Consider the following 24,759-nt stretch of genomic DNA (forward strand, 5'->3'; position numbering starts at 1 on the left):
ACAGTTAAAAGCCCATCTGGCGAATGTCTTAGAATAATGTTGTCATTGCCACCAGCAGTCTTTTTAAGATTTTTTTTTTTTTTTTTTTGAGTTATTCTGAGCCTGTGGTGCATGCTTTTGAGTAGCCTTGATTATGGTTACTACAAATAGAAGTCAGTGAGCCAATTTTGAATAAAATCAAGTGGTATTTTTAAGTAAAAGTTGTTCTGTAAAGTAACAAAACTGATTTTCTTAAATGTATTGATGTGATCTGTTTCTAAAGGACTGTCAAAAATGTTTGAATGATTTCTGGGTTTTCACGGGAGAAAAGGAGTATGATTTTTAAAAATCAGGTCAGCGTGTCATGTTGATCTTGAGTAGGGAGCTATAAATGAGAAGTTAAGTTTCAGAACCCTGGCGCAGTGACAAGTCTGCTTCATTGTTTCTTGGTTGTTACTGACATGTTTGCCAAAAACTTAGAGTATTTCCTCTATGACTTGCAGTGTTCTGAATGGATAAAAATCAAAAGGAGGGCAGAAGAAGTTAGATCTTTAACCTTATTGTTGTTCTTCTCTTGTGTTAAAAGATAACTTAGTGCTTAGAAAAATAACTACAAATATTAAAATGACTACAGATATCAGTTGATTTCACTTTTTCCAGTTTATACATCATTCCTTTATAGTAGTATCTCTCAAAGATGGTCAGCAAAACTGTGGATTCACCCAGGTAAGGTGTCTATAGTACAGTTTCCCGAGGGCTATCAAAGACCCACTCCCTGCATTGGGTTGGCCTGGAGTAGAGCCCAGGAATCTGCTTTTCAAACAGGCAGCCAGGGCCTTCTTAAGTATACAGATCATTGGTTCTGTTATAGGCAGCATAGTTTTCAGGCATTAGAATCAGAAATTTGGTTTGAATTCTAGGTCTTTGGTTAAGTTTTTTGCTTTGCTTAACTTTCAGCTTTAATTTACTCATTTGTAAATATCTACTTGACTGTGTTCTCTTTTTCCCTAACAACCTCGAAAAGTATCCAGTAATAATAGTCAAACTTTCTGCTTTTAATTTATTAATAAGACCAAGTTATTTTGGTAAGTACTCTAAAATAATTTACCTTTGGCATAGCTATTTTTAAACATAATTACATTGTTTTAACAATTAAAAGTTATACACCATTGTTAACGTGTTGTACAAATGAGTTTTATTTCCATGTATGTATTTAAGTCCTACTGTAAGCAGTTTTAAGTAAGTTATTTTTATCTGTGAGTAAGCTTTACATTTAAGGTGTGAAAGTTAGCAGTGCTACTTATTAGATTAAAAAATGCTCTCTTTTTGCATGTAGTATGACATTAAAGATTGGCTAAACTAGAACATGCCTCCAGATGAATGTTGTCCTTATTTAAGCATTTTAACCCCAGGAAGCCATGTTTTGAAAGAAGGTTGCAGTGACAGTACTTTGCTTAATTCAGTTTGAATCTTATAAAATGATTAGTTAGCTTACAAGTCACCTAAGGAAATGTACTTTTACTTTCTTATAACAAACCTGTTGTAAAAATTGTGCTTAATCAATTTCCTTGTAGTTTAATTCCCCAGGTTTTACTCAATTTGCTAATTGAGAACACAGTTGGATTTTGTTAAAATGTCACATAGTTCAGGATAAAGCATATACTGAAGGATAGCTCTAAAAGATACCTGAAGAGTATGTAGAGCAATGAAAATGTTACTGGGAAGAAAAAACTTAGGGATATTTAAGGTTTATCTGAAAATATAGGCTGTATAACACCAAAGTGTTTCTCTACTCTCACAGATGCAAAGTAGCTAACTGGAATAGTCTGTCTTACATCTCTATTAGGATAATAACTTGACTTCAGGTTCTGAGAACAGGAGGGCATGAAGTGTAATTAGAAAAAAAAAGGACCCTAGTCTCATCTTTGCATATCTGTATGTAGGCTCATGGCACAGTCTAGATGGAGTCAGCTTTGATATGTTCCTACCTCTCTGCTTCAGATTTTGAGGGATATCTTGAGCCCTGTTTTAGAATTTTTTTTAAGCTTCCAGCACTTTCCAGAATATTTCATGCAGTCTCCTGCAGTCTTCCTCAGTGCCAATGCTGGAAGAACTCAGTGCTTGAACCAATTTGTAGTGCTTATCTTCAGCCCTTTGATGCCATGGGAGGCAGGGAATGCTGTGTTAGAGATTGCTTTTTAAGAACTCCAAAAATGTAATCTTTAAAGTACCTTTTTGTTATCTCTGTATAGAGTTCTTCACTGCCACTTAACTATCCTAAAACACAGTGGTCATAGTTGATTTATTACATTTTTTTCAAGAGCTTTAGTTATATAAAAGATTTTTTCATTTAATGAGTTGCATGTTTCCAAACATTTGTTAGCCTGTTACATCCCAAACACACCAAAGTTTGAACATGGTACCTGCTGCTTAATGAAAACTTGGTATTTTACAGTGTAAGTTGTGATAGAAGTACGCACACCTAGCTTTCAGAATACCTTAAGTTCTGAGAATATAAGGTAGAGAAGGTAATTCTGTATTCCTGACGGAGGAGAATGCTAGGATACCGGGATAAGGAGATAGGAAATATGGCATTACCTGAGGGTAGACTAGTATGGGTGGAGTGTAGAAGATACATGGTGAGTAATAAGAAACCAAAGTAAAGGTGAATAAAGATTTCCAGTTAAATGTGGCAGATTAAGATGCATGTTTGTCTCCACTCCTTCTTAAACCCTCCTAGAAGACAGTAAAAGAATAAAGGCATAAGCCCCTGAGGACAAAAAAAAAAAATGTGGTAGAAGTAAAACACAGAAGAGAAAACAGCAAACTTTTGAAAGGTAAGAAGCTAATGGGTAAATGATGCCTAACTTAGCAGGCCATAAAGAGCTGAAACCTGAGTGTAAGCCAACAACAAGCAAGTGCATTGTGTTGAAGAACCTTAGGAAGGTTCGGATCTTGGATTTACCAGGTACTTTGGAGGTCGGCATATCCATGGGGTGACAAAGTGTTGGACACAAGCGATTGAGCACACACACACAGGAAAAACTGAGAACAAAAAGATTTATTTATATGAAAGAGCATTTTAATCACTTCTACCACATTCAAGGCTTAAGTCAAGAAAGAGGAAAACATGGTATTTGGGAAATAGGATTCAACACAAGAAGTAATGATAGGAGATCCCAGCATGATATTAATGAAGAGCAAGCTGTCCAGGTAAGAATAGGACAGAGGTATTTAGAAAATGTTTTGCAACCCAGAAGATTAGTAGAATACCTGAAATGTCTGAACACAGTGGAGTTTTAACAGCTGTGGCAGAATGGGGGTAATTAATGGTGAAAGTGTTAGTCACTCAGTTGTGTCTGACTCTTTGTGACCCCATGGACTGTAGCCTACCAGGCTCCTCTGTCCATGGAATTCTCCAGGCAAGAATACTGGAGTGGGTTGCCATTTCCTTCTCCAGGGGATCTTATCGACCTCGAGATCGAACCTGGGTCTTCTGCATTGCAGGCAGGTTCTTTACCATATGTAAATAGAAAACTAAGCAAGTAGCAACCATAAAGAAAACTTAAGTACACAATAGTGAACAAAGCTGTGGAAGAGCGGATGTATAATTAAAGCATACTTCATTAGTTAGCTGTGAACACTTATTAATATTTAGTCAAGATAATAAAAAAATACTGATATGTACAGACAACTCATTTTGTTTAATGTGCTTAAGAGCAAGCAAGTTCATCAGTCATTGCAAGAGTCTAGAGCCAGGTGATCAGTTTAAGTCATGCCTCTGCTTCTTACTTCTTTCCAAATAACTTCTCTGCCTTGTCTGTGAAATGGGGATAGAATAATATCTATCTCTGTCCTAAGAGGTAAATGTTAACACTTAGAGCAGTGCCTTGTGTTAGTAAAGTGTAAGAAAGAGGGGGATGGAGGCAAATGAGCTGTACATGAGGGGTGGGTAGAATAAGTTTGAAGTAAAAAGCAATGTAAGCACATTGCATAAATGTAAATGTGGAGGTGAACAAAAATAGCTAAAAGTTAAACAGTTGCATCTCGGGAATAGAAATCAGAAGTGTAGTGGACTGGAACCAGAGGCTGCTTGTCCTCATTGTAAGCCTTGAGTGTTAACTTTGAGTTTCGTTCACCTGTGGGAAAACTTTAAAAAAGTGGGAAGATCCTTTTGCCTGAACTTGAAGCACAAAGCATTTTATTTTTTATTGTAGAAATCTTATGCAGAGGTTGAGAGAAAGTATAATGAACTCATCACCTATCTTTACTCATTTTGACCTCCTGGCCAATCTTGTTCAGTCCCTGCCAGCATCCCCAGGTACCACCACTGGATTATTTTGGAGCAAGTCCCCAATTTTAAGTGTTTTCAACCAGAAATAGCCTTAGCAGCTATGGTGGGCACACTGCTCAGATCTTCAAGACAGAACTTGTTGACCTACAGGGAGTGATTGCAGTTAACTGACAACTTTTAATCACAGCACTTTTGAGATCTGTTACAGTGTTTGAGCCAAGGCCACACTCTTTCCTGGTTCATCTTGTTGTTGACATCTTAAGAGCATTCAACTGAGAAAATAGCTAAATGGATTCTTTTTAAAGTGTGCAGAAGAGAGCTAACATCAAGCCAGAGATTTACTACTTTTTGAAGGGTCGATATGTGGTTGACCTTTGGCTGGTGTTGGGGAGCTAACTTTCAGGAGAATTCTCATTCCTTGATAAAAATGGTTGACTATGCATAAGCTCTACAAAAGAAATATGGATTATGTTGAATACCTGCTTCTGAGACTCTGGAATTTTGGTTTGTGCTAGGCATTGAATGCTGATGTGATCAATTCCTAATAAAACTCTTGAGCATTCTTTACTGCACATCCCTGGTAGACAACATTATAACACATATGTTGTCAGAATTTGTTGCTGAAGGAATTAAGCACATTTTGTGTGACTACTGGGAATGGACTGCTTGAGTTTGTACCTGGTTTCCTCTGGGCTTGACCTTATGTTTTTTTTCCTTTGCTGAATTTGCTTTGTATCCTTTCATTATAGTAAATCATAGCTATGGGAAGAACTGTGTGCTCTTCTGTGAGAATGAGACCTGTGAGTTCCCCCAACAAATCACTGAACCTGACTTGGAGACCCCAGCATGTTAAAAAAAAAAAATCACACCTGAAATTTACAATGATTCCTTAAAATCAAATGACCAGTCAATGTTCAGACTTATTTGTTTTTAAAATATATTCTTAGAATGTACAGATAAGGATAAAATTAAGATTCATCCATTGCATGTAGTTGCTAGATTAAGTCTCAACCTACAGATCCCCCCTACTTTTTTCTTTTTCTCCTTATTATTTGTTTATGCAAGTGACAGTTTATTCAGTTTTCCCACAGTTGGGACTTTACTGAACACATTTTTGTTAATGTTAGTTTCCTGAAAGCTTATACAGTCATCCCTTGGTATTCATAGGGCATTGGTTCCAGGACCCCAGTGCATACTAAAATCCATGAATGCTCAAATTTCTTAAATGACTTTTTGGGGTATAACCTATACACATCCTCTTATTTAAATTATGTCTAGATTACTTGTAATACCTAATACAATGTAGATATTCTGTAAATAGTTGTAAATACTATATAGTAAAAGTGCTCAGTTGTATCTGACTCTTTGTGACCCCTTGGACTACATCCCACCAGGCTCCTCTGTCCATGGAATTCTCCAGGCCAGAATACTGGAGTGGGTAGCTATTCCCTTCTCCAGGGGATCTTCCCAACCCAGGGATCGAACTCACATGTCCTGCATTGCAGGCAGATTCTTTACTGTCTGAGCCACCAGGGAAGCCCAAATACAATGTAAATGCTGTATCGGGACTTCCCTGATGGTCCAGTGGTTAAGACTCTGAGCTCCCAATGGAGGGAGTAGGTTTGATCCCTGGTTGGGGAACTAAGATCCCACGTGCTGTGTGTCCAATAAATAAAACATTTGGGGGGGAAAATGCTGTATAAATAGTTGTTGGAACCTGGCAAATTGAACTTCTGCTTTTTTGGAACTTTCTGGAATTTTTTTCTGGTTCTTTTCCAACAGTGATTGGTTGACTCTATGGATGCAGAACCATCCATATATTTACCTGTTGCATGACATTGAGAAATGTATAATACCTGCTTCCCCTTTCTTTTTTTGTTGTAAGATTTGGGTGTTGTCAGTCTGATAAATCCATTGTGAAATTTGCTGCCAGCTTTTAATGGTTTTAGTAGCCATTAACCTTTACCTTCTCAGGTGGTGCAGTGGAAGAGAATCTGCCTGCCAATGCAGGAGATGCAGGTTTGATCACTGGGCCAGGAAAGACCCCCTGGGAGTAGGAAATGGCAACCTCCTCCAGTATTCTTGCCTGGAAAATTCCATGGACAGGAACCTGGGGGGCTGTAGTTCATGGGGTCACAAAGAGTTGGACACGACTGAGTGACTGAGCACCCACATAACCTTTACCTATCGTTGCTATGTAATGAAATGTAGTAACAATGGTAATAGTTCTCTTTCCTTCATTTGTTAGCTATATAGCTCTTTCATAAAGAACTTTCCTTAACAGTTGATTCATATATGAAAGATAGAATAAACTATCAATTGTTGAACTTTTTCAGTGTTCAGAGTGAGTAAATTCCCTAGCATCCTCCAAAGGATCCTCCAAGGTCAGTGAGATTTTTACTAAGTATCATGTGAACTAATGGATTTTAATACTTGCTTTAATCTAACTCAGCTCTTTGTGGTGCCCAAGTTGTCTCATCTCTGGCCTGTGGAAGCTCCTTCAAGTTGAACCTGACTTAATGAGGATTTCTTTACACTCAGGTACAACAGGACGTCGCAAGCTCTCCTATTTCCTGCCAAGGACTGGATTCAGCCATTTCTTTAAGGAGCTTTGATTCTTTAGAGTGTATAGTCAGCTGTTCATTGATACTTGCTTTGATCGTGTTTCTAGGTCTTCACATTGGAAACAGCTAAGAAATGTTTGTATTGATACTTCCAATTAATTTTAGAGTTGAAGGGCTATCATTTAATCTTTTATTTTTTCTCTTACTCGAGAATCATAGTTCTGATAATGTCAGCATTACCCTGCTTTATTCTACTCATATGATGGTTTCAGACTAACAGTGCTACTATTGCAAACAATATTAGTGAAAAGTTGGTGTATTTTTTACTTTGTCCTTAGAGAAGTATAACTCCACTAGGAATATAGAGTTAATTTAGTGTATTTTCAAGTCACTTAAGAGTTTGTATTTAAGCCACTTTTTTCATTTTGCTTTTGATCTTTAGCGATTTATCACATTTTATAAATTTATGATCATTTGAAACATTATACGGTTCTAAAGGAAAAACATCAATAAGTACATTAAGAAAAACAGTGTCCATCTTGGTTCCTTCTAGCCTATTTCTTATCTCTTTTTGTGGTAAATAAATGAGTTTTGGTTTATCCTTCTATGTCAAAATATACATATTTGTGTGTGATGACATGTATACTCACACATATATACACTTATATATGTACATACATAAGTCAGTCATGTCCGACTCTTTTGCAACCCCGTGGACTGTAGCCCACCAGGCTCCTCTGTCCATGAAATTTTCCAGGCAAGAATACTGAAATGGGTATCCATTTCCTCCTCCAGCGGATCTTCCCAACCCTGGGATCAAACTCATGTCTCCCGCATTGGCCGGTGGATTCTTTACCACAGAGCCACCTGGGAACCTATTCTTCAGGCACAAATACTGGAATGGGTTGTCATGCCCCCCTCCATGGGATTTTCCTGACCCAGGGATTCTCCTGTATCTCCTGCATTGGCAGGCAGGTTCTTTTACCACTAGCACGGGGTGGGGAGCCCATGTACAAATATATTTATTTCAACACATACTTAATAGGTAGAAGATAAATATTGTTTGCATCTTGGGTTTTTTGAGTTAATATATCTCTACATATATATGTATCACTCCAGTAAATGTCATATTCTTTCCATTATATAATTGTATCATGTAGTAAGTAGTTTCCTATTGTGGACATTTGGTTATTTCTAGTCCTGCTGTTACAGATAGTTGCAGGCTTATGTGTGTGTCTTTTCATGGGGTGTTTTGTTTCTTAATGTTTGGGATGGATTCCTAGAGTAGATAGAATTCCTGGATCAAAAGGTAAATACATAGGCAGTTTTGCTGGATATTGCCAAATTCGCCTCTTCAGGGAGACCATACCAGTTTGTATTCCCATCAGCAGTGTTTGAGAATGCCTGTTTTTCTACGGCTTATGAACACATTATTATCAGGCTTCACAAAATGTTTTAAGTAGATCTGTGTTTTAGAGTCTTTGGCAAAAGTATGGTGGAGTCTAAGGAGTCTAAAACAGGGAGATGAGTTGGCCTTGACAGCCTCAGAGAAATGCAGGCCTTTACTGAGGATATAGAGTTACATTAAAGTGTTGACAGTATGCATAAGGAGGACTTAGTAATGATGGAGAAATTGGAGGTAACTTCAGTTTCTGGGAGTATGAAAAATAGTGAAGAATATTGAGCATCGGCAGATTAGAGGATGGGGGAATTTCTTGAATTTGAGGTGCTCCTGAAATACATGTTAGAGATGTAGTTGGATATATGAATCTGAAGAGAAATTTGGGTTAGAATAGAGCATTTGAGTCATCCTGTGTGATGTTAAGATATGTGTAAATGAAGATGCTGAGGAAAAGAATAAAAGTGATAATGGAGCCTCAGCGTGTTCTTGACTTTGGTAAAAATAGTTTTATGGGTCCTTTCTATGTCTTCTTACTTCGCAGCTGACTTAACATCTCTGGGTAGCATTAGAAAAAGTATACTTCATTTTCATGACTTTTACACACTATACATAAAGACTGTGTATTTATATGCTCTACAATGTAATTCTGTTCTGAACTCGTACAAACTTAGTTTCAGGGCAAACATAGCTTAAATTCCTTTGATGTAGGGGATGGTTTATTTTGACTCATCTCCAGTAAACATGATTTTATATATGATTTTAAGACTTGTTTAAAATATTTCCATTCTTGGTGTCTAATCATAGGCAAATGGAGAGTTCTTGCCAGTGAAATACCCTTTTTTCCCTATATTAATCACACAGGAGTATATGATAATGTCAGGATGTAAAGATCATGTTACAGCTGAGAAAAGGATCTCATATAAAAGAACAGTTTTCTATCATTTATGGCCTTAAGAATATTGAGTCAGAAAAGCCCTAAAATAGCTAGTTAAAAGTCTTCACCATTTTAGTTTTCAAAACAACCATATGGGCTAGTTAATTAACCACGAGGTATGTTTTACACATGAGAGTCATGTGTAAACTAAACACAGGTAAAACTAAAACAGCGAAGTTGGTAACTTTCCCAAGGATACACAGTAGTAGGAAGCTAAAATGGAATTTAAACCCAGACAAGTTGAAAATAGAACATATTTTGAGTGAAAAGACAGGATGATAAAGGATTCAAAACCTTATGTAAGTTGAAGGAAATTCATTTATAATGTTTTATACTTAAAGGGTGGCAGGGTGACCAACTTAGACTATCAAGGATTAGGTCTTTAGTGGAGACGGTGTGTAGATTTCTTCTTGGCACTTAAGCTCATTGTGTTTATCTTTGGTCCGGTATCAAGTATATTCTGTTTCCTATGTCAGAGTTATGTGAAAACAAAGTGACTTTTTTTGAAGTTAGAGCTGCCCTCTTCTCACTGTCCAAGTAGAGGTTGCTCGGAGGCTTGTGGTAAAAGGGCATTGCAGCACTGAGGGTGAATGGACCAGACCCTTTTTAAGGCCCCTTGCAAGTCTGAGAGTTTTTTTCTTTTTTCTTCTCTGTTTAACTAAAATTTGAAGAAATTTGATTAAACTGAATGATTAACTAAAATATCACCAGGATTAATATCCATTTATTATAAATAAGTTAGACATACTGTGAGAGTCCTAGGCCTGCATAGTACTATTTGATTTGGAAGAACCGAGACAAGCTGCTAGAGCTGCTTCCAGATTCAGGCTCACTTCCATTTTGAGTAGGCCACTCAATTAGTTAAGGGTTAATGGTCTCTTCCCTTAGTTACTACCTTGTTAATGCCGTCACAAAATGCTGTGATATTTAACTATTCTTGTGTTTCTATATAGCACAGTAGCTTATCAAAGTTGAGTATGCTTGAGAATTGCTGAGAGGATTTGTGAAAATAGACCACTGGGCCTCACTCCCAGGGTTTGAGTCAGATCAGAAGTGGAGTAAGGAGTTTGCATTTATAGCATGTTCCCAAATGGAACCACTGCTTTGAGAACCACTGCTATAGTAGTTTGACCTACCCGAGGAGATTGAGTTTTCTAAGAGCAGGAACCAGAAATTACTTGTTTCCTTACCCCTCTACTAGCAAGCAATACATAAAGACAACAGATCTTATTAATGTCACAGAAACCACTGTGGATGGTTACATTGCTCTTTTTGTCTGTGGATACCAGATGTTAGGCCCCAAATTGAGGAACCTTTTAAGTTCAAGTCAGGTTTAGGTTTGTTAAACCTTTAGAAATTAAAGTAAGATCAAGATTCTACTGGAATTCTTTCGCATGGGCTTCCCAGGTGGCGTTAGAGGTAAAGAACCTGCCTGCCAGTGCAGGAGACTTTGGAGACATGGGTTCGATCCCTGGGTCAGGCAGATCCCTGGAGGAGGGCATGTCTCTCCAAGATTCTTACGTGGAGAATCCCATGGACAGAGGAGCCTAATGGGCTACAGCCTAGAGAGTTGCACAGTCAGACAGGACTGAAGCAACTTAGCACTCATGCATGTTCTTATTATGCATAAAGCAAATGGCAGAGCTGGATAAACTAGTTCCAAGTTCAGGAAGAGATGAGCATCTAGTCTTACTAAAGTAATTTTTAAATGTGGGTTAAGAAAATGTAGAAAAGAATAACTTGTTTTTTTTACCTATCTCTACTCATCATTCCCCATCACCTCCCTCCCCAAGCTAGTTAAGAATAACACATTAAGATTTTAACAAGACTTGTTTATTCTGGCATTTAAAATCAGAAATAAATATCATTTACTTAAGTGCCATTAAGAATAAAATTATTAGGCTTTTATACATATAATTTTAGTCTTCCATGCTGATAATCATAATCATAAGCAGTGTTCTGTGATTCTTTCTCCTCAGATATCCGGAAAGTGGTACTGTAGAAATAAATGTCAAGGATCTTCGACCACGAGCTAGAACCACTTTGAGATGGAATGAACTAAATGTTGGTGATGTGGTAATGGTTAATTACAATGTAGAAAGTCCTAGTAATAGAGGATTTTGGTTTGATGCAGAAATCACTACATTGAAGACAATCTCAAGGACCAAAAAAGAACTTCGTGTGACTGTTTTCTTGGGGTAAGATTCTCTTCACTTATGCCGTTTAATTACTGAATTAAGAAATGTAATTTTTAAGTGTTAAGCGCATGTTCTTTAATTTAAAGAAAGATGAAATCCATGAAAGATGGAAATTTCCATACTAGAGGAAAACTTTTTAATAGATTTCTTGGGTTTTTTATTAAGAATGACCCTTAAATCTCCATTGCTACTTTAAGGCTGAAGGTATTGTTTGAAAGCACCTTGGAAACAATTGAACATGTTATTAGAGAAATTTTTGTCTACTGTACAAGATTCTACTAGGCTAAACCAATAATATACAGACATGTTTCAATAGCTATGTTTGCTGTGAAGATCTATTGATAGAAATGAATGTCTATCTAGCCAGCTATCTGCTGGACTTGAAAGACTAGCAAAAATTTTCCTTTATAGTAATTTTATTTAACTTAGAAACTTAAAACCACCTTTGAAAAGGATTCAAAACATAAAATATCACCCAAGATTTCATATCACTCAGATGCTTCCATTGTTAATTCTTTAAGAAATACTTTTAGATGTTTTCTTCAAGTGATTCAAGTACTATGCATTGTTTCAAAGCTACCTTTTTACACTTGGAAAAATGTTGTCAACACTGTTTTGTGTTCAGTTCTTCTGAATAAAATGTATTTAAGAAATAGTCACTAATTTACTTTTTTTAAAAAGTCTGCTAAAGTATTTCCAGTTCTTTATCATGATGCTTAAGTAAAAACCTTGTGTGTGCACTTCTGTGCATTTTTCTTTAGAATGAATTCTTAAAAGTACATTTGTTGTGTTGAGCATTGCGAACACTAGAATGACCCTGACAGTTTTCTTTCACTTAAGAGAAGCAGCCAAACTAACATACGTGTAAGTCCTGGTTAACTGATTATGCACTGGGCATACATATAAGGGATACATGTATATCTAGTTTACCGTTGAGGTGACAGATCTAAGGTTAAGCATCTGCCTGTAATGAGTAATATAATGAGAGGTGGGTAAACTGTGGCCCATTGGCTACTGTTTTATGAAAAGAAATTTTTATTGGAACACAGCAGTGCCCATTTATGTTTTAGCTAAAACTGGCTTTTTTGTCTGTGTACTCAACAGCATTGTTGAGTAGCTGCAAAAATAAAACTTACAGAATTTTAAACTACTTACTCTCTGACCCTTCATGGGAAAAGTCTGCTGACTCCTAAGATAAAAAGATTGTGAACTTTTTTTTAGAACTTTGTGCAAACACAAGTGTGATTCTGTTGTCAGGCTAAGGATGTAATAACTCAATTAACAGATTTCTAAGTAGCTTGAAATTCTGACATGGATACAAATCATGAAGGGAGAAAGCATCTACATAAATTAGTTATATAGAGATTCTTATAATGTACATAGGTGTAGGAAGTTAAAAAAAAAGGATGTATACACAGCAGTACTCGTAACATTGAGCTAAAAACGCTTGCTGTTTAAAACGTTTTCCTGAGTAATTCTGAGGTACAGTTAGTGGAGCACTCTGGCTTTAGGGACTAGAGATAAGATTGAGTGGAAATTATAGATAGGCAAATACTGACTCATGAGAAAATGGTGGTATTTGAGTGCTGTCCCAAAATAAAACACACTGTCCTATATAAAGGCTTATGTTTGCTGTCATATAGGTTTTCACTAGGCTTGTTAAGGATACAGGAGCCAAAAAAGGAATCACTTTGGCTTGTGGATGGGAATTTTTTTTCATTGTTAGAAATCTTTTCCCTTCACTGAAAAGAGTTTGGTGCTGTTACAGACAGTGCTTCCATGACATACTTCTGTCCTGGTGCTTATGTGTGTTAGTTTCTGTTGGGTGAGTCTTTTCTAGAAGTAGAATCACTTGATTGTAGAACTTGTGCATCTCTAACTTTAGTAGATAGAACCAAATATTTAAGTGGTTGTAACCAGATTCCACTTCGACCATAGTGAGTTCAAATTGCTCTGCATTCTTAACAACACTTAATTTTGTCGGACTTGAGTTTTTGGTACTCAGGTGAGTTTCTAATAATACACTGTTGTGGTGTTAATTTACGTTTCCCTGACTATTAATGAGTTTGAGAACCATATGTTTATTGGCTATTTGGATATCTCTTGTAAGAATCCTGTTTCAAGCATTGGTGTATGTTGTAGTTAATTAGGTAGTCTCTCATTGAATTTTTAGGAGTTCTAGTTACGGACTTGACCATTTCAGTTATATATGGAGAAAATACCTACTTCAATTCTGTGGCTAATCTTTTTTTCCTGTGTTTGAATTAGTCTTAATTTTAGGTTGTCGAATTTATCAAAAATTTCCCTTAATGCTTATAGTTTCTGTATCGTGGTTTAAGAAACCTTCCGAGGGTTAGTCAGGGTGGGAGATGGGTGAGAGTGGTTAAAAGGTACAAACTTCCAGTTATGATATATAAGTTCTAGGGATATAATGTATAGCATGGTGACTATAGTTAATAATGTACTGTATATTTGAAAGCTGCTTAGAGAGTAGATCTTAAAAATTTTCATCACAAGGAAAAAATTTGTAACTGTGGGGTGTTGGATGTTAACTAATCTTTTTGTGGTAATCGCTTTTCTGTATATTAAGTCATTATGTTGTACACCTTCAGTTCAGTTCAGTAGCTCAGTCGTGGCTGACTTTTTATGATCCCATGGACTGCAGCACACCAGGCCTCCCTGTCCATCACCAACTCCTGGAGCCTAGTCAGACTCATGTCCATTGAGTCTGTGATGAGCCATCCAACCATCTCATCCTCTGTCATCTCCTCCTCCCACCTTCAGTCTTTCTCAGCATCAGGGTCTTTTCAGATGAATCAGTTCTTCGCATCAGGTGGCCAAAGTGTTGGAGTTTCAGCTTCAACATCAGTCCTTCCAATGAATATTCAGGACTGATTTCCTTTAGGATGGACTGGTTGGATCTCTTTGCTGTCCAAGGGACTCTCAAGTCTTCTCCAACACCACACTTCAAAAGCATCAATTCTTTGGTGTTCAGCTTTCTTCATAGTCCAACTCTCACATCTATACATGACTACTGGAAAAACTTCATGTCTAGCTTTGACTAGACAGACCTTTGTTGGCAAAGTAATATGTCTGCTTTTTAATAAGCTGTCTAGGTTGGTCATAACTTTTCTTCCAAGAAGCAAGTATCTTTTAATTTCATGGCTGCAGTCACCATCTGCAGTGATTTTGGAGCCCCCCAAAATAAAGTCTGTCATTGTTTCCACTGTTTCCCCATCTTTGCCATGAAGTGATGGGACCAGATGCCATGATCTTTGTTTTCTGAATGTTGAGCTTTAAGCCAACTTTTTCACTCTCCTCTTTGACTTTCATCAAGAGGCTTTTGAGTTCCTCTTCACTTTCTGCCATAAGGGTGGTGTCATCTGCATATCTGAGGTTCTTGATATTTCTCCCAATAATCTTGATTCCAGCTTGTGTTTCATCCAGCCCAGCATTTCTCATGATGTACTCTGCATATAAGTTAAATAAGCAGTGTGACAATATACAGCCTTGACATACTCCTTTTCCTATTTGGAACCAGTCTGTCGTTCCATGTCCAGTTCTAACTGTTGGCTTCTTGACCTGCATACAGATTTCTCAGGAGGCAGGTCAGGTGGTCTGGTATACCTTAGACTTAGACAATTGTACGTCGGTTATATCTCAGTAAAACATGGAGTGGAGCAGAGGGGAGAAACTTCGTCCTACTCATAGATTATATTCTCCATTATTACCTTATAAAAGCTTAATACCAGCTTTCTTTAGCTCTTTAACCCACTTGAAGTAGGTTTTTTGGTACAATGTGAGGTAAACATTAGACTTGCCTTAATACATGTGAATAATCATTTTTCCTGGCATCATTCATTTAAAAGGCCATTCATCCATCTAATGTATGGATGTATCTATTTTGTATCATTGGTTTATTTTGTATATCCTTACATAAGTTTCATACTTTCATAATATGACAGAGCATTCTAGTCACCTTGGTAACACCTACATAAAAACCATTAGGAATTTGAGAGGTACAGGATTAAATCTAATCTATGGGTGTGATTTCTTTGCATTTATTTAGGCCTTTAATATGATTTTGTCATGTTTTTATTAGGTTAGGCATGTGCGCTCAGTAATGTCTGACTCTGTGATCCCATAGACTGTAGCCACCCCCAGGCTCCTCTGTCCATGAGATTTTCTGGGCAAGAATAATCGAATAGGTTGCCATTTCCTTCTCAAGGGGATTTTCCCAACCCAGGGATTGAACCCATGTCCCTGTGTCTTCTGCATTGGTAGGTGGATTCTTTACCCCTGGTGCCACCTGGGAAGCCCTTTTTATTAGATTGGACTGTATGAAATGTTTTTATAGATTCAAAATATTTGAATGTTGACAATTATATGACTCAGCCTGGTAGAATTCTCTCCAGAGGTCTGATCTTATGTGTCTTTTATTCTTACTTAGCCTCAGGTAGCACTTGTTATAAATAAATAAATTTCATTTTTCTTTCTTACTGGTATGTAAATAACCTTTGATTTTGGATCGATTAGCTTTACTAGAGTTATTAATTTTAATTTACGTGTAGGTTGTTTTGGGGTTTTTATGATTGTAAACATAACTGTGAATTATGTTTGTGTTAGTCACTCAGTCGTGTCCGACTCTTTGCGATCCCACGGACTATAGCCTGCCAGGCTCCTCTGTCCATAGAATTTCCCAGGCAAGAATATTGGAGTGGTTTGCCATTCCCTTCTCCATGAATTACATTTATGTGTTCTTTTTCCTTTGATCCCTAACTTTGTCTTCATTCACCAGTTGCCGCTTGGTGGTTAGAAGGAGGTGGTGAAGTAGGTATCTTATTTTTCTTTCCACCCTGATCGCCAAGAAAAAACTTTGTTGAACATTTTACCAATACTTACAGTGTTTGACAGGTATTTTTTAGGTATGCTTTCCTGGATTTGGCTTAACAGTATTTTGTGTAGGACTTTTCCATTTGTTAGTGAGTGAAATCTGTATATTATCTTTCCTATCTAGCTATCCTTTACAAATTATGTTAATTTTATAAAAATAGTGTGCTGTAATATTTTTCTATTTTATGGTAGAATTTCTGTCCTTTTCTTGAATGTTTATTAGAACTTCTCAGTTAAGGTCTTTGGGGCTGAGTTTTCTTTGTACAAAGTTTTTTTTTTTTTTTTTTTTTTCCTGTAATGATTATATAGAACTATAAGGTGCAAAGGAAGAAGCAAATAGAGGACATGATTTTTAATCTGCCTTGGAGATTTGATAAGGGAACTTGGAGTTAAAGTTCATTATTGTTTCTAATTTTTAATGTGAGTACCAAAAGGCGAATATGCTTAAACTATCTAATTCTAGTTAACACATTCTATTTTTCACTTGTCATTTCTATTTGAGCTTTGAAGAAAATAGAAGTCTAGAGTTTAAATCCATTTTTTAAACTTTTGTTCACTTACTCTTGTATACTTAATACTACATGAAATTATACTAGATTCGAGTTTCCTAAGTAGAATTTGAATCCTATAGCAAAAAAATTTAACCTCACTCAAACTATGAATATACATAGCATATTTTGCGTCTTTTTTATAGGGTTTCATTTACTAAATTTTATCTATACTTGTTTATCATAACATCTCTAGTGATGATTTTATTGTTGAATGTGCCATTTTTACAGATTTATAAACTTGATGTCCATATCAAGTTATATCAAGTTAAATCAGAGTTCACTGTCTTCCAATCGTATTGGCCTCCTTGTGTTGCTTAATCATACAGACGTGCTTCTGTTTCAGAGCGTGTGCCCTTGACCATTTCCTCTCACTGGTCTGCTCCACACCAGTATTCATTGACTGGCTTTGTCTTTCGTTTTATTTCTTTATTCAAACATCACTTTGAAAGACAACTTTCTTGATCATGCTATGTAAAATCATACACACCCGGCATGGGTTACTTAAATTCTCCTTTAGTCTAACTTAATTTCTTTATGATACTGATTATCACCTGACATTTATTATTCTCTCTTGCCCTACTTGTATTAGTTTCCTATTATTGCTGTAACAAATTACCACAGACTTCAGTGGCTTAAATCGGGGAAGGCAATGGCAACCCACTCCAGTACTCTTGCCTGGAAAATCCCATGGACGGAGGAGCCTGGTAGGCTGCAGTCCATGGGGTCGTGAAGAGTTGGACATGACTGAGTGAATTCACTTTCATGCATTGGAGAAGGAAATGGCAACCCACTCCAGTGTTCTTGCCTGGAGAATCCCAGGGATGGCGGAGCCTGGTGGGCTGCCGTCTATGGGGTCGCAGAGAGTCAGACATGACTGAAGCGACTTAGCAGCAGCAGCAGTAGCTTAAATAATACAACTTACTATTTTACAGTTCTGTAAGGCAGAAGACTTACAGAATTCACTGGGCTAAAAGTATCAGCAGAGTTGTGTTCCGTTTTGGATACTCTGAAAAAATATATATATTTCCTTGCCTTTTTAAGATTGTAGGGATCTCCCAGTTCCTTGGCCTATGGCCTACTTCCTCCATTTTTAAAGCCAACAAAGTTGTATCTTTGACTATTCGTTTTTAGTCACATCATCTTCAGCTCTTTCTTCGCTCTTCTACTTTCAAGATTCCCCCATGATTACCTTTGGTCTATCTAGATAATCCTATTTAAAGGTTATTAACTTCATAATGTCTGCAAAGTCCCTTTTGCCATGTAAGGTAATATATTCATAGGTTCCTGGGCTGATAACAGATATCTTTGGGGCCTATTATTTTGCCAGTCATACCACTAGAATGTTAATGCTTTGATTTTTGTTTTTGCTGCTGTGTGTCAGACCTTGTTCTAAGAACTAGTTTAAATAGATATTCAGGAAATACAGTATTTCATAGAATCTGAAATGAACTTTTCTGTATTTTAACATCTGTGAAATTAGGGTGTATCTTAAAATTGCTATTGGACTGACTAAAGTTGGGTTCTTTCAGATACTTGATTTTACTTCTGCTAGTTACGTTGGAGTGCCATCTAACTTGAAGTTAAATTTTCTGTATCTAGAAATAGGACTAAAGGAGGTACATAAAGGAGAAAATATAATATGTAATGGCTTTATGGGTAGTATGTAACAGCTTTATGGTATGACACTATAGCCGTAACTGTAATACATGGAAGAAATTTTTAAGTATTTTCTATAATCCTAATGACACCTGGTGAAAATGTCTTATGTGTAACATGGAATAAAGCAAAGAAGTACTTGTAGCATTCTCATTTAGGCATCCCTGCTGTCTTCGAGAACTAGGATTTTCTGATCGTGAAAGAAAAGAGAAAGAGATAAATAATTGCTTTGTCAAAAGCCAACTTTCCCTTCAGTCCTGAATTTGAACAGAAAGTGTTTGCATGATCTCATGAGGTATCTTGCATATGTATTAATGTGTAGGTCTCAATTTTGTAGGTTTGTCCACTAAAAAGACCTGAAAATAGCAATCAGTCCAGTTGCAATAAGCTTTTTAGTGCCTAAATTGTGGTCTTGAAATAACCATTTCCACCTAAAAGAAGGCTTCCCAGATAGCTCAGCTGGTAAAAAATCCACCTACAATTCAGGAGACCCTGGTTCAATTCCTGGCTTGGGAAGTTCCCCTGTGAAGAGATAGGCTTATCCACTCCAGTATTCTTGGGCTTCCCTGTGGCTCAGACAGTAAAGAATCTGCCTGCAATGCGGGAGAACTGGGTTCAGTCCCTGGGTTGGGAAGATTCATGGAGGAGGACATGGCAACCCACTCCAGTATTCTTAACTGAAGAATCCCCATGGACAGAAGAGCCTGGCAGGGCCCAGTCCATGAGGTCACAAAGAGTCAGACATGACTGAGAGACTTAAGCACACACACACACACCCACACACACCCCCCTAAAAAACCAGGCTTCACTGGAGATAATAGGACAGACTAGAGGCAGAAATGTACAAGAAGAACTAGGAACATCTTGTCTCGCAGAAAACAAGAAAGCCCACAAAGACTGCTAAACTCCTGTCAGAAAGATTTGAGAATCAACTGGAAGATTCCATTGGCTGAAGATGAGACAATTTGACCATCAATAAGGCAAATAATAACTAAAGTGGATTGAAACACCTCAAATATGTAAACTCATAGTAATATAGAAACTGATTGGTCAACTGCATAGAATGTTTGAGAGCTTTTTTTTTTTTTTTTCACTGCTTAAAAAAAGTATTCCATTTGTATTTGTTATATGAGCTATACCACTGAGTTACCAAATAATTGATGTGGTCATGTTTCTGTTTATGGAATTATTTCAGCAAATAAGTGAAAAGGGAGTGAAAGAACTAGAATGTCAACATTATCCAATCCCCAGTGAATTAATCTGGAGAAGGTAATGGCACCCCACTCCAGTACTTTCACCTGGAAAATCCCATGGACAGAGGAGCCTGGTAGGCTGCAGACCATGGGGTTGCAAAGAGTTGGAAACGGCTGAGCGACTTCACTTTCACTTTTCACTTTCATGCATTGGAGAAGGAAATGGCAACCCACTCCAGTGTTCTTGCCTGGAGAATCCCAGGGCCGGGGGAGCCTGGTGGGCTGCCGTCTATGGGGTCGCACAGAGTCAGACACGACTGAAGCGACTTAGCAGCAGCAGCAGCAGCAGCGGATTAATCTAGTTGTTGAGCATCTGTGGCTGCTATCATCATAGGAAAAGACAACTAAATAATTAGGTGCTTACTGATGAAAATAGACCTGTAGATGATTTAACTCAAAAAATGAACCTATTTGAGTAAACATTGAGAAGAAGGTTGGCAGTTCTATTCTGTAAAGAGCCAGATAGTGAATAGTTTAACCTTTGGCCGCCAGATGGTCTCTGTCACAACTCAACTCTGCTGCTGTAGCGTGAAACCAGCCATAGAGAATACATAAATGAATAGGCCTAGCTGTGTTCCAGTACACATTTTTAAAAACATGCCTCAAAGCAACGGTTTTTGACCTTTTCACCAGACCAACTACTGATTTACTGGAAACACAAATGACAGAAAAAACTGAAATGAACTTAGGGAATTCAGATATCAAAATCAAAACCAGGGGAAACTGTAGGACAAATGGTGGGGGTTCGTCAACAAGTTATAAGGGAAAAGATTGGGAATTTAGTTTTTGAAACACAGAACTATATCATATACTTAGGGAGGAAGACAGGTGAGAAGACTGAAGAAAATGAAGGTAAAAGTGACTCATGGGAGGGAGTGAAGAGGTTTTGACTTGGAGGGAGGATGTGAAGTGCTGAGGGGGTTGATAGTCCTATCTCTTGTCTTGGTTGATTACAAGGATATGTGCCTTTTAATTGGCTAAACTATACATCTGTCTATAAATTTTCTGCATTTGTTTGCATTCTATGTTAGAAGTTTTAAAAGAAAGGTGAAATATTTGAAAAAGTCACCAAGCAAATAGTAACCCAAAAAACCAAAGGTACCCTTGTGATACAAAATGTGTTACTAGAGATAGAAAGACATTTCATAAGAACATTTAAGTATTCTTAGTCTGTATATCTTCAAAAATATAAAGCAAAAGTTGATAGATTAAAAGGAGAATTATATAAATCTATAGTTACAGCAAGAAACTTTGAAGAAGTATATGCAAATAGCTATAAATATGTCTGTGAAAAATAAGGCTTAGTATTTGAAAGACTTTTCTTTGTAATGAGGTCATCTGTTTACTCAGAAACGTGCATGTTTATTGGAAATATGTTTAAATCTTTTGTTTTAATTGGGAGTATCATTTTACTGTATCTTTAAATTTACAAGATAGGTGTCTTCTCACCAGATGATCTAAGTCTTGATTTCTTTTCCCCTAATATTAAAGTTACATTTTAACTTCAAATATTAATCACTGGACTTTTCCTACTGCTGGAAACAATAATTCAGTGATTAGAATAGCTATTACCCCATTTTTAGTAGTGTTCAGTGAGTTTTGAAACTGACTTTTAATTACTATTTGCATATGGTTTATATTTTGCTGATTTGCATATGGTTTAGATTTTGCTAACCTTTCTTCTTGTTTAAACAGGGGTTCTGAAGGAAAATTAAATGACTGCCAGATAAGATTCATAAATGAAATCTTCAAGATCGAGAAACCTGGAGCCCATCCTCTTTCATTGGCAGATGGAAAGTTTTTAAGTATGGATCTTTCTTATGGGCTGAGACTGCATGTATTGTTCAGGATTGCCATTTTGACTGGCCAGGGAATGACTTTTGAGGAAGTACAAAACTAAAAACCATACAAATTTATTTTCAAGACAACCATTTTGATATAAGATCAATTTGGTTTAATGGATTTTTCTCAAATGATAAAATTTGTTTTCGAAGAGTATTTTCTCATCTTGGCATTTTATTTCCATTTTCTTGATGTTTCCTTTATTATAGTCTGTCCAGATAAAAAACCCACTTTGGTAATGTGGCCATTTAAGATTAATATTTAATAAATGAGCCTTATTTTTATACTAGTAGAGCCTGAGAAGAATAATCCTGGTTGAGCCCTGAATTTCTGGGAGGTAATGAATGGTTTATGTAATCATTAGAATGCAGCCTCATCTCGTATGTAACGTAATTTCATGCAGCTAGTTAGTAACAAAGGTAGGACTAAATTCTAAGTCTTTTCCTTCATAGTTCAATTGCTGTCTTTCCAAATAGGTTACAGTGTCTCATACTCTGTTAATTCTGATTTGTGTGTGTGTGGAGAAGAATTCATTGAGCTTTTGCCATATGTCGATGTCAGTGTCTCATATATTTTGACAAAAGAAATATTCAAGATTAAAGTGTCCTGCCTATCCTCTTCTTAACCACAGTAATGCAGAATTAGAGCAAGACAAGTCCTTTAACAGATTAATAACTAGACTTCCGTGTTACTGGTTTAAGCCATACTCATTTTTGAGACTGCAATGCTAATACATCTAGACTTGAATTAAGAACTTGAAGGCATTCTGTGTATGATTGTATGGTTATATTCTAGGGATAGAGGTAACTTCTTGAGTAAACTTGTTTAATGTGACTTGCTCTCAGTAAAACACAAAAGAAAAATTGACTAGATTTTTCTTGTGTTTTCTCTGTCAGTATATCTGCATATATATGTTCTTTGCCTAATGCTAATCATGTTATAGCTACAACTTTGAACTTCTGTGTAAGGAAACCATTTCAGAGCCACAGCCAGACTGCCACTGATAACTCTCTAAACCAGAAATGTAAACATACCTTTGGCAGCATGTCATTCTAGACATCTTTCTGTATCGATATAATTCATCTTTGTGTGTTTATACAGTTCTGTATAAAAACTTTATTCTGCAGTTTCATTTTTTTAATATATTTGGCTATCTCTATATTATAGTTCTTATAAATTTAACTTGATGTTAGTGAGCATTACTATAAGACTTTTGTGTATGTATGTTTATTTTATAATTTTAAACGAACATTTTGGCAAAAAAGTATTTTGGATTTAGATGGGAGAGACTGGCAGGGGAGGGGTGGGCAATAAGTGGAACCTGTTAGTTGCCAGAATTCTGAACCAATTGCTAAGTAAGATTTAAAAAAATCAACTGTTAGTACTGTATTTACTAATAAAGAATATGTTGGGGGCATAGCAAAACCAAAATGGATTTGCTGACTTCTAACAGGTGTACCCCTCCTAGTTTAGTCCACCTGGGGAAAGGTTTGGATCTGCAGAACAGATGATACCTAACACTTCCATTTTGGAACAACTTTGTTCAGTTATTTCACTGGAAATTTTAATATATCTTATGATGCCCCATGAGTTAACTGCATTACCTCTATACATCTTGATGCACATTTGGGGAATATTAAAGTCTTGCACTGAATTATTCCATATGGTTCTTTTTGTTTAAAAAAAAAAGGCTGTGTGCTATTTCTCATGGGTTTTTCTTTATAAGATTCATAGACATAAAAATGATTTTAAGACTGGGCTTGCTATAATTTTGTTCTTAATAGGGAAAAATGACCCTGAATGTGATTCTTGTGGTGGAGACCCAAATAAGAAATGCCGTTCTTGCTCCTGTCATGTATGTGGTGGAAAACAAGAACCCAACATGCAAGTTCTATGTGATGAATGTAACATGGCCTATCATATTTACTGCCTGAATCCTCCTTTGGATAAGGTCCCTGAAGAGGAATACTGGTATGATTATCAGGGAATTTTTGTTGTTACTAAGTAAGAATTGAATGTGCAATATGTATTTGAAACCCCAAAAGTAGATTTCTAAAGATACAAATATGTAAGAGGTGGACTTATTGAGAGAGATACACATCTTCTCTTAGCAGAGATGCGGTCCATCTTAGAAGACGAGTGGCCTGCATAATGTATACTGAAGTGCTTAAAATTGTATAACTAGTGGTTATTTGGCATTGGTACCTTTATTCAGTTACTATACAACAGCTTCTGAACTGATCTCTCCGTTTTTTAATCCCTCCAGTCCTTTCTCCAATATGAGTCTGTGTTCTTTCAAAAATGCACATTTGGTCATTACTCCTTTGCTTCAGACACTTTACGTTACTGTAGAGAGTCTTGCACAGTGTTTTTTAGTTGATTTTTCCCACTGTATCTCTTACCACTTTCCTCTTTTATTTTCCCAAGTGCTCCCTAGATGGTTTCATGCAATGATGAGACTTTAAATACCAAGCAATTGGTTCAGAATTTATATTTTCAGACCCAGCCTTACCTGAACTTTATGTTCCTGTATTCAACTGCTTGCTTGACTAGTATTACAGAATAAGTGGCTCCAAGTGGAGATCTTGATTTCCACAAACATGTCCACTGAAATCCTACTCCTCACTCAATCATAATAATAATAATAAAGATAAATCTTTGTCTCATCCACCTATTGAGGAAAAAGCTGAATTTGATTTCAGTTCTCGCTTCTCCTTTGTCACATACTCTATATCCAATAACATTAGCAAATCTGACAGTTCTACTCTCATTACCCAGCTCAGCCCCCATCTGTACCCTGAACTCTATGTGTGTGCATGTATGCTCAGTTGTGTCTGACTCTACGACCTCAGGGACTGTAGCCTGCCAGGCTCCTTTGTCCATGGAATTTTCCAGGCAGGAGTACTGGAGTGGGTTCCCATTGCCTTCTCTGGGATCTTTGCAACCCAGGAATTGAACCTGAGTCTCTGGCATCTCCTGCGTTGACAAGTGGATTCTTTACCAGCGGAGTCACTAGGAACTCTATAGTAAATGCACAGCTAGTCGTCTTGCTTTCACCAGTTATCCTTCCTGCCATAGCAGCAGAATGATCTAAATCCTGAATCAGAATACTCACCTGTTTAAAACCCCTAATGTCTTCCTGTTGAATTTAGAATAAGATCTAAACCCTTGCCTTCTGTGAACCGACCTCTGC

At 36.9% G+C, this 24,759-nt stretch overlaps 1 protein-coding gene across 1 annotated transcript in view; it reads left to right on the top strand.

Annotated features, from left to right (window-relative positions):
- The window catches only part of UHRF2 (ubiquitin like with PHD and ring finger domains 2), a 71,858-nt gene that overhangs the window by 23,853 nt on the left and 23,246 nt on the right, over positions 1-24,759 (top strand). Inside the window, exons 4-6 of the mRNA XM_004004371.5 lie at positions 11,153-11,371; positions 21,420-21,529; positions 23,351-23,537. Coding sequence (XP_004004420.1) covers positions 11,153-11,371; positions 21,420-21,529; positions 23,351-23,537 — 516 coding nt within the window. The remainder of the gene's footprint in view (positions 1-11,152; positions 11,372-21,419; positions 21,530-23,350; positions 23,538-24,759) is intronic.

The sequence above is a fragment of the Ovis aries genome, chromosome 2 (assembly GCF_016772045.2).
Source record: "Ovis aries strain OAR_USU_Benz2616 breed Rambouillet chromosome 2, ARS-UI_Ramb_v3.0, whole genome shotgun sequence".
Lineage (NCBI taxonomy): Eukaryota > Metazoa > Chordata > Mammalia > Artiodactyla > Bovidae > Ovis > Ovis aries.